Source organism: Phyllobates terribilis, unplaced genomic scaffold, assembly GCF_046119375.1.
Source record: "Phyllobates terribilis strain yellow unplaced genomic scaffold, ASM4611937v1 Scaffold_2__4_contigs__length_985480577, whole genome shotgun sequence".
NCBI lineage: Eukaryota > Metazoa > Chordata > Amphibia > Anura > Dendrobatidae > Phyllobates > Phyllobates terribilis.
The window spans coordinates 684,920,129-684,930,915 of record NW_027362762.1 but is presented as its reverse complement, the minus strand read 5'-3'; the positions used below and the strand labels follow the sequence as shown (position 1 = coordinate 684,930,915).

General features: G+C 45.1%; 1 protein-coding gene across 1 annotated transcript in view; it reads left to right on the top strand.

The window, feature by feature from the left end:
* Positions 1–1,820: 1,820 nt before the first annotated feature.
* Positions 1,821–10,787, top strand: part of LOC141224371 (dual specificity tyrosine-phosphorylation-regulated kinase 2-like) — a 48,816-nt gene continuing 39,849 nt past the window's right edge. The window contains exon 1 of the mRNA XM_073666937.1: positions 1,821–2,067. Within this exon, the coding sequence (XP_073523038.1) occupies positions 2,025–2,067 (43 nt within the window). The 5' untranslated portion in view covers positions 1,821–2,024. The remainder of the gene's footprint in view (positions 2,068–10,787) is intronic.

Here is a 10,787-nt window from a genome sequence, read left to right as displayed (position 1 = left end):
CATATGTGTCTTTTTATATAGTGTATGTAAACTTCAGGTTACAACTGTACATATAGTTTATTCAGGATGGGGGGGGGGGGGGGATCTTGCACCGGGGCCCATCAGACTCTAGTTACCAGACTGGTTGTAGCCTCTGTTCAGCACTGAGACCTGCTCTCAAACTGAGGGGCAGAAGTGCTCAGCATATGCTCAAGCATGCCCAAAGTGGTGTATGGGCCTAATGGAAAGCTTTTGGTTCACCTCTCATAGAAAAGCTGAGCCCTTCTGCCCCTAGCTTGCAGCTATCTGTGGAGGTCTTGTTCCAGGAAACCATCAATCAGCAGTGCTGACCAGGGGCTCCACAACTTTAGTTTCCCTTCCTCTGTAGAACTAGTGATTACATTACATTGTTAAGTGCTGTGGAATATGTTGGCGCTATAGAAATAATAATTACTTATTATTGTAACAGTAAGCTGTGATGCCAGCTGTCATGAGTCAGTATGAAAATAAGAAACTAATATATCTTATCAATGACAGAGATCTGCTTCTTTCTCCACAATAGCTGAACATTCGGGTCTCCATTCATGGGTAAAATCCATCTTCTGAAAATGCAGGCTTTCCCATTACTGGGACAGATGACAGTTGGTGCTCATAAAGTTCTATGGAGAACTGTAACTGTCCTTTAAGGGTATGTGCACATGATCAGTATTTGCTGCGGATTGAACGCAACGCACTTGTGCTGTGTGTAATCCGCAGCGTCCAGATGTTACAGCATAGTGGATGGGATTTGTAGAAATCCCATCCACTATGCGTCTGCGGCTCACCTGTGGAAACTAATATGCCAGTGCGTCTTTCCAGACCGCAGCATGTCAATTTCTGCTGCAGGTCCGCATACGGGCTTTTCTCATAGACCGAACCTCTATAAGGAAAGTCCGCATGTGAAAAAAAAAGCCTCCACTCATTAGCATATTGAGCGGAAGCTGCCGGCGGCTTCTCTGCAGCGTCGGGGCCGCAGGCGGTGAGACACCGTGGGCACATACCCTAAAGAGAACTTGCCGCAGAATGTCTGTGTCCGTATTGAGGTCTCCCTCTCCATAGAACCTGTAAAGCACCAACTGCCATCTCCTGAGTAGGGTGAACATTTGTCTTCACTGAATACAGTTTACCTGTGAATTGAGAATAAAAGATCAGTCCAGGAGAAGGAAGCAGATTTCTCTTATTAAATATATTACAAAGTTTCTTATTAACTTCATATGAATTATAGAGTCATGAAATAAAAATGAGAACAAGAGTAACCCTTAGCAGGACACGTGGGCGTTAATATTATGATCTGTAACCATGGAGACACATTCTACATAGGAGCTGCAGAACATAAAACGGCAGAGTGTTCGTAAACAAGATTCATACGGAGTCTCTTTATTCTGCTGACGGTAAATAGATCTGTGGACCCTATAGATCCCGGGGAGGAGCCGCTGATGGCAGTGCAGACCAGGTGACAGGGGGCGCCCTCCCCGCTACCGCTGCCCCCCTCCCCATCACATGCTGTCCCCCCTCCCCATCACGTGCCTCTCTGCTGCCCTGTGAGACGCGTCAGTCTGCCTAGCAACTAAACCGGGCAGATTGACAGTGGGCAGGGATTAGCACGTGACTATATCCATAGGGGTTTCAGCCGCCCCCATGAACATGTTTTGCAGCAGAGCAGCTTCCTCTGTCCTGGAGCCCCCCCATATCCGCTCCTCCGCGGACGTCACCGCTTCCTGTAACTTCCCCTCCGCTACTACTGCTGGAGAACTCGGTACCACGCTCGCCCCGCCCCCTTTACAACAAGCTCCAGTTCGAGACACCATCAATTTCACTAGCTGGAAACGCCCACTGCCGTAGCCCCGCCCACCCCGGCCTCAGTCTAGGGCTGTGGATCGATCGCCAGTCTCCTTGTGTTTGATCCAGAGCTGCGGAGCGGCTGTCCTGTGTCCTGCATATGAGCCGGAGCCGCGCCCGGGGATGGATTGCACAGAGCCCTCAGCTCTCTCCTCCAATTGGCAGCCATGATGATCCTGACAAGGAAGCCCGAGGGCCCCATCACAGCAGGTACAGAGTGGGGTCTCATGGTGGGGTACATGCTGTGTGCAGAGCCTGGCCAGGGGCATTGTACACTGTTGTTTAGAAGCACTTCCTCTCATCAGTGCATCAAAGGAATCTGATCTATGCTCAGCTATAATAATAATAACAATAGATATCGCGCAGATCTGCCCAGATCGGTGAGCTATCGCGTAGATCTGCCCAGATCGGTGAGCTATCGCGTAGATCTGCCCAGATCGGTGAGCTATCGCGTAGATCTGCCCAGATCGGTGAGCTATCGCGTAGATCTGCCCAGATCGGTGAGCTATCGCGTAGATCTGCCCAGATCGGTGAGCTATCGCGTAGATCTGCCCAGATCGGTGAGCTATCGCGTAAATCTGCCCAGATCGGTGAGCTATCGCGTAGATCTGCCCAGATCGGTGAGCTATCGCGTAGATCTGCCCAGATCGGTGAGCTATCGCGTAGATCTGCCCAGATCGGTGAGCTATCGCGTAGATCTGCCCAGATCGGTGAGCTATCGCGTAGATCTGCCCAGATCGGTGAGCTATCGCGTAGATCTGCCCAGATCGGTGAGCTATCGCGTAGATCTGCCCAGATCGGTGAGCTATCGCGTAGATCTGCCCAGATCCGTCAGCTATCGCATAGGTATTTTGCATATATCTTTTCATGTATATGAGATATCACATAAATCTACTCAGATCCAACGGATAGTGTTGATGACATATTGCTCATGGCTCTGCTCAGATATTTCATATATCTGCTCAGATCTGCCCATTACAGTGAGGTATCGCATAGATCTGCTCAGATCCATCAGATATTGCGTAGACCTGCTCACAAGCCTTCCTGATTCACCAAGCTCTACTCATGCTACATGCTGGCCCTGGATGGGCGTCCTGTATGTGGTCACCACCATCTGTCATTCTATGTAACACACTTGATACATTTAGTTGATTGTATCTGAACGCCTTGGAGCTGTACTGATCATTACGCTGAATACTTCCCATTGGTCGGGTATTCAGCATTATGGTGTGACAGCAGCGTGTATTACATGAGGTCCTTCATACACGCGGTTTCCCCTACAAGCTGGCCATTGCGTTATCTGTCGGTACCAGCATATATTTCGGCTTCCTGTACTCAGTGATAGCACATGGGCTTGTCCTAATAACGCTTGCCGAATGGAGTCGCTTGATGCCTACAATGCAGTAATGCTGCTAATCCTTTGTTTTATGGGGGATTAGGATAATCCTGTTATGTCCATAACAGCCAATACTTAGCATTAGCCATAATAACGTGTATAATATTCCCTTATATGGCGGCAAAAGGGAATTAATAGTCTACAATATGTAGAACGGGTGAGAATGAATAATATGTAAAATGGGTCTGGACAGAACACATTGAGAGCATGGAGGCTGAGTGCCGGGTCGGCCTGTCCACCGGTGAGCATCTGTCATACAATGTCAGCTTCCTGAAAAAGTCCAGTCCGAGAGGTATCAGTGCCAATGGTGAGAGTCAAGAGAACGGACTGTAAACATGCTGCATTTTTATATGTGGAGTCATGTGCAGATGTTTAATTAACCCCGATGTTACCTTTATAGGATTGCGTGTAGGAATTCTTAGCATTTTTACTAACATAAGCATCCTCCGAGAACAAAGCACGTTGGGCGCGATGAATAATTTATGTTTACTTAATTTTGTTTTGTTTTGTGCTATTTGTTGACTTTTCTTTGTGACAAATTCCTCAAAGTGGCTCAGTAATTCCGCGCAAAATCAAAAATGCTCTTTTGGATCTTGTTTTGCGACTTTTTTTGCGTAGGTTTTGATAAAATGTTGCAACATTTTCACCAAAATATGAGTACATGAAATCACTCCATGTGGTTGTGGGGTAAAGAAGCGGAGGGGTGTTTAGGGGGCTAGAATACATTTCCTCCTAAATTTAGTGACACCATTGATGATGAATCTGTTGGAAACATCTGTAAACCCTGAACGCTGTGCACAGTGACGGACATAAACATAAAAAACAGGCAAATACCTATAAAATAGACTTTAAAAAATGCCAAAAAGTGCTGTAAATTAAAAAGGGTAAATGCAATAATGAACGGTCCCCTTGTCTTGTGCATGGCAGTCCTGCCCCTAGAATCGGGCTCCTGTAGAATAATGGCTCGGTGACTTGTGGTTTAGGCTACCATGTAGTTTTGCAATAAGTGGACACATTTTCCAACTTGGGAACCTGGAGGTTTGGATATTGACGCATCAGCTGTCTTCATAGGTGGCATCAAAATGTCCCCTGACCTGTACTTCCAGTGAAGTTTGCCCGCTGGTTGCCATTTACCAGTTTCTAGTGCCAGGTCAACAAGGATTTATGCTAATCTGCCTTTATCCTCTTCCCTTAGATGCTCTGTTTCCGTCACCTAGTCATTTAAGTCGTGTCTTCAAGCACCGCTCAGAGCGTGCCTGGTTTTGTGTGTGCCATGAGCTTTGTCTAGGGGTACCCGCTCCTCTGTGTTAACCTGTATACACACTCCAGGCATTCATTCATTGCACGAATAGAGGACACACTGATTGCGCTGACAATATGCTGCACTCTAGTGCATAATGTATAGGCACTTAAAAAACAGAGCATTGTGTGTCTCTCATCAGCTCTTGTCACATCGGTATCTTGCCCGCGTGAGAATGCAACCTGCTGAGGAATGAGCACTTCACTACTTTTTTTTTCCTCTGCGCTGACATCTCTTCCTTGAAGTAATGAGCCGTAGTTTCATTACACCTTGAGAATATTTCCTGTAGAAGTAAAGGAGATCTTCAGCACATAGGAATCCTTCATTATTCTCTTCTGTTAGGGAGTTAAATTCTGGGAAAGCTCTGCTCAGCTCTGCGTCACATGTCACGGTGCCTGTCATTGCCGGAGGCTGCCATCCAGCCATGGATCTGTTTCATGACTGACTCTTGACTTAGATTGGGGCTCGTCAGGGTCTGCCGCAGTCTCTGTCACTTGGAGGGGAAAAATAGCACCGCGTCTATGTCTAATTCCATGTGATTTTTCAGAATGAGTGAAGTGATCCTTAATTAATCAAATTCTTTACAAATTTCCCCAAAGTTTTGAATTCTGGTGACTTTTTTTTAGTGGATCCCTTTGAGGGCTAGGAAGGTGTTAGAAAAAAAAAAAAAAAAAACATTAAAGCCTTTGTCGTCTTTTGGGGACAATGGTTTTAATACATGTATTTTTGGGCTAAAAATGATTTTTGCGATTGGATGTCATACATTTTTTTATTTTTTGCAGTGTTTGGCTCTGACAGGCTCTTTGTCTCCACCACATTCAACTTTGATGTTGTCTGTTGTGAAAACTGAGCTTAAAAAAAAAAAAAAGAGCTCACTGACTGGTTCTCAGATAACTCATTCTGCCACCAGCAATAGACAATGCAACGCAGAGGAAATAGAAGACAAATGATGCAAGATGTTTAATGAAACCCAATTACAAAATGTACTTGTAGCCAAGTACATGTATTTAAAAAAGAAAAATGTCTGGCATAAGGAGATACCGTAGTTACGTGTGTGTAATATTATATATATATATATATATATATATATATATATATATAATATCTATATACTTAATATGAGCACCTTTCAGTCTCTCCATTTATTAATGGAGAGCACGATAGATGTCTTTTCTCTCCCGTCAGTGCCCTTTTGATTATATTTTTCAGCCACATGGAGTGACTCTGTTCTAGTGAATTTTAGAAGGTTTGCTGCTCTCGTCAGGCCCCAGCAGACTGTGGGAACGGTGCCGGTTTGCTTTCCTCCGAGTTTTGAGGATGTTGGTTTCGGCTCATGTGACTGTGCTGACAGGAATGTTGTCTGCCCTTCATTAGTTTAGATTCTAGTCGGTAACTCTTCTTTCTTCCGTTTGCAGGGATGATCCGTCTGCATTTGTGTGTATTGTGCTGAGTGGAGTGAGGTCATCGCACAGTGGCCTCCTCTATAGGAATGTGGCAGTAGCTGCCCTCATTTCCTGGATTATCCAGTCTCCTCACAGGCTCATGGAGGATATCTGTGCACCTCCAAGGTAAATAGAGGGTGAGCGAGGCTACGTGAGGGCTGGCTATCTGCCGACTTGTAGGATTGCTGCTTCTAACAGGTGGCGCTATAGAGTTCAAGTCCTCTTCCTCTCTGAACTTCATATCCGCAGACAGACATGGTTGCTGCCATCTGAACTTTCTTAGAGATCTAGTTGTTGGGCCTCTCATTGTGGCTCCTAGAGAGATGGAACTGTCATTAGTTATTGGGCCCTTTAGGTGGAAATCTCTCACATGAATCTCTGTACCCTGCGATTCTCACTAGGCTCCCATACACATTAAATGGCTGTTGGTTCAGCTGACCGTCATCTCGACCGGCTCTGCCATACACAGGAGCAGACGTTCGACCAAGCGCTCCTTTGATCTCTCGGAGAAAGCCACTGCCATACATGTCTGCTGGCGGCTTATGTCCAGGAGAACAATGTAATCGGCTGTTTGAAATTGGACAAGCCTAATCAACATCACCCTTGACAATCAGTCGGCATGCGCCCCCATACACTTTTAAGCTGCCGGACGAACCTGTATATATTGTCGGGTTCAGTCAACATTTGTCTAATGTGTACTGGGGCCTATTGTGTATGTAGTCAGTCTATGTCTACGATTAAGAGCTGTATGTTGGAGCTCGAAACGCATAAGAAGAGCAAGATGTCCATGTCTTTTGTAAGATGTTTTTTAAGAGGTGTAACCTCTGAGTTTTTCAAGCAAAAGACACTTCAGGAAAGTGTCGGCAGTGTTTTTGATGAAACATCTCGTGTTGCTTTTGGCAGCGTCTTCCCAGTGGAAGCTGCCTGATGAGTGGTCAGGCCACTACTTTTAATATTTTTTGCTCCTTTTGAAGCCTGAAGTGGTTGAAAGAAGCTAAATACTGAACATATGTGCATGAAGTCTTTTTGACATTGCAGTCATTCTTTTGCTCCTCTTTTTAGGAGGGATGTCAAACACACAGAAAGCCAAAATGAAAAACTTGGACAAAGTCGCAGGCCAGCCAGCATACAGTATAACGGCCCTCCATACGGAATAATGGGCCCCACATAGTCCTCCATACGGAATAATGGGCCCCACATAGTCCTCCATACGGAATAATGGGCCCCACATAGTCCTCCGTACGGGAGTGTATGCTCCAGTAATGAGGGGGAGGGGGGAAGTGTAGGGCAGGCAAGACAGCTTCTGGTAGTGGGTGACTCTATTATTAGGGGGACAGACAGGGCAATCTGTCACAAAGACCGGGATCGCCGAACGGTGTGCTGCCTCCCTGGCGCTCGAGTCCGGCACATCGCGGATCGGGTTGACAGGTTACTGGGTGGGGCTGGCGAAGACCCAGCGGTCATGGTCCACATCGGCACCAATGACAAAGTGAGTGGTAGATGGAGGGTCCTTAAAAATGATTTCAGGGACCTAGGTAGGAAGCTTAGGGCAAGGACCTCCAAGGTAGTTTTCTCAGAAATACTACCAATCCCGCGAGCCACACAGGAGCGCCAACGGGAAGTTAGGGAGGTGAATAAGTGGCTAAAGAGTTGGTGCAAGGCAGAAGGGTTTGGGTTCATGGAGAACTGGGCCGACTTCGCGGTCGGCTACAGGCTCTACCGTAGGGACGGGCTGCACCTCAATGGGGAGGGTGCAGCGGTGCTGGGGAAGAAGATGGCTAATAGGTTGGAGGAGTTTTTAAACTAGAGACGGGGGGGGGGGAAACCAAGGAAATAGGTGGGATGTGAGGCAAGCAAGGGGGAAGGGGAGAAGTGAATATAATGAGGGTGGAGGGGGGGTGGGGATAGTACAGTTAGATCGTTAGAGAAGAATAGGATGCTAAATAACCCCAAAGTTTTATCTTGCATGCTGACCAACGCAAGAAGCCTGACCAATAAGGCGGATGAGCTGCAGGCACTTATATCGGAGGAGAGGTATGACATCGTAGGTATAACAGAGACTTGGCTAGACGATAGCTACGACTGGGCGGTAAATTTATTAGATTATAGTTTATTTAGAAGGGACCGGAAACAGGGGAAAGGCGGAGGAGTCTGCTTATATGTAAAGTCATGTCTAAAACCCAGACTAAGGGAAGATATAGGAGAGGGAGAAGAGGGGGTCGAGTCCATGTGGGTAGAGATAGAGGGAACTAAAAATAATAATAAAATATTACTGGGGTTCTGCTATAAGCCACCCAATATAACAGAGGAGAATGAGAATCTGCTATTAGGACAAATAGACAAAGTAGCAAAACATAATGAAGTGATTGTAATGGGGGATTTCAACTATCCGGATATTGACTGGGAAACAGAAACCTGTAGATCTCAGAAAGGAAAAAGGTTCTTGACAAATATTAAGGATAATTATCTCTCCCAACTAGTGCAGGAACCAACGAGAGGGAAGGCCGTGTTGGACTTAATATTGACTAATAGGCCTGATAGAATAACTGAGGTACAGATAGGGGGGCACCTAGGTAATAGCGACCATAATATTATCGACTTCAAAATGCCCTTCAGTAGGGTTATCAATAAGGGAACAACAAAAACATTAAACTTTAGGAGGGCGAAGTTTGATCAGCTGAAAGAAAGCCTTCAACTTATTGACTGGGACAAAGTTCTTAATCAAAGGAATACGAATAGTAAATGGGAAACCTTCAAAAGAATTCTGAATACTCAGTGCGAGAGGTATATACCGTATGGGAATAAAAGGGCCAGAAATAAGAGGAAACCAATATGGTTGAACAAGAACGTAAAAGGGGCGTTAAATAGCAAAAAAGAGGCATTCAAGAGATTAAAACAGGAAAACAGTAAGGAGGCACTAATGTGTTACAAGGAAAAAACGAGAACCTGTAAAAAACAAATAAAAATAGCGAAGGAGGAAACAGAGAGACGTATTGCTAGGGAAAGTAGATCAAATCCCAAACTGTTCTTTACGTATATAAATAGTAAAAGGATTAAATCGGATAATATTGGACCGATAAAAAGTGAGGAAGGCAAAATCATAGAGAAAGATGAGGATAACGCTAATCTATTAAATCATTTTTTTTCGACAACTTTCACAAAGGAAACAGGAGAAATGAGAAGTGACAAGCTTAATCCTCCACTAAGTATGACAAATCTAACCCAAGCTGGGGTACAGAAACGCCTCAGTAACATTGAAATAAACAAATCACCAGGACCTGATGGCATACACCCACGGGTACTAAGGGAACTAAGTAATGTGATAGACAGACCGTTATATCTTATATTTAAGGACTCTGTTGAGACTGGGTCTGTGCCACTTGATTGGCGACAGGCGAATGTAGTGCCAATATTCAAAAAGGGAGCAAAAAGTAACGCCGGAAACTATCGGCCGGTGAGTCTGACGTCCGTTGTGGGCAAAATTTTTGAAAGCTTCATTAAAGAGCCAATTACGGAGCATCTTGATGCTAATAATCTTTTAATCCCGAACCAACATGGATTCATGAGGAATCGCTCCTGCCAAACAAACCTGATTGACTTCTACGAGGAGGTTAGCTCTCGAGTAGATCAGGGGGAACCAGTGGATGTCGTGTATCTCGACTTCTCAAAAGCGTTCGATAGCGTGCCACATAATAGGTTGGTATACAAAATGAGAATGATGGGGCTGGGGGAAAATGTCTGCAAGTGGGTAGCTAACTGGCTAAAGGATAGAAGGCAGAGGGTGGTTATAAATGGAATATACTCAGATTGGGTAAGCGTCACTAGTGGGGTACCACAGGGGTCTGTACTAGGCCCAATGTTATTTAATATCTTTATTAACGACATAGTCAACGGGATCAATAGTAAAATATCAATATTTGCAGATGACACAAAGTTATGTAAAACAATTAATACAAAAGAGGACAGTGCAGACCTACAGAGGGATTTGGATAAGCTGGGTAGGTGGAGCATTAAATGGCAAATGAGGTTTAACGAGGAGAAATGTAAGGTCATACATATGGGAAGGAAAAATGGAAGTCACCAGTACTCACTGAATGGGAAATCATTGGGGAATTCAGAGATGGAGAAGGACTTGGGCATCTTGATTGATAGCAAACTAAATTGGAGTGCCCAAAGTCAGGCCGCTGCTGTAAGGGCAAACAGGGTAATGGGATGTATCAGAAGAGGTATAGCTGCAAAGGATGAGAACATTGTTCTTCCACTGTACAAAGCACTGGTCAGACCACACTTGGAATACTGTGCTCAGTTATGGGCCCCAATATATAGAAAGGATATAAATGAGCTTGAAAAGGTACAAAGGAGGGCAACAAAATTAATAAAGGGAATGGAGGGACTGCAATACCCAGAGAGGTTGGCAAAACTAGGACTATTCAGCCTGGAAAAGAGAAGGTTGAGGGGGGACATAATAAATGTGTACAAATATGTTAGGGGACAGTATAGAGATCTTGCCCGGGATTTGTTCAAAAGGAGGGATATTACGGTAACAAGAGGGCACTCACTAAGACTGGAAGAGAAAAGGTTTCAGCACCAGCATAGGAAGGGGTTCTTTACGGTAAGAGCAGTGAGAATATGGAATTCACTGAGTGAGGAGACGGTAATGTCAGATTCACTACACCAGTTCAAGCGGGGACTGGATGCATTTCTAGATACCAGGCAGATTTCAGCATATACTTAAAAATAAAATAAAATAGTAGGTTGATACAGGGATTTATTCTGACTGCTGGTTTCAGAG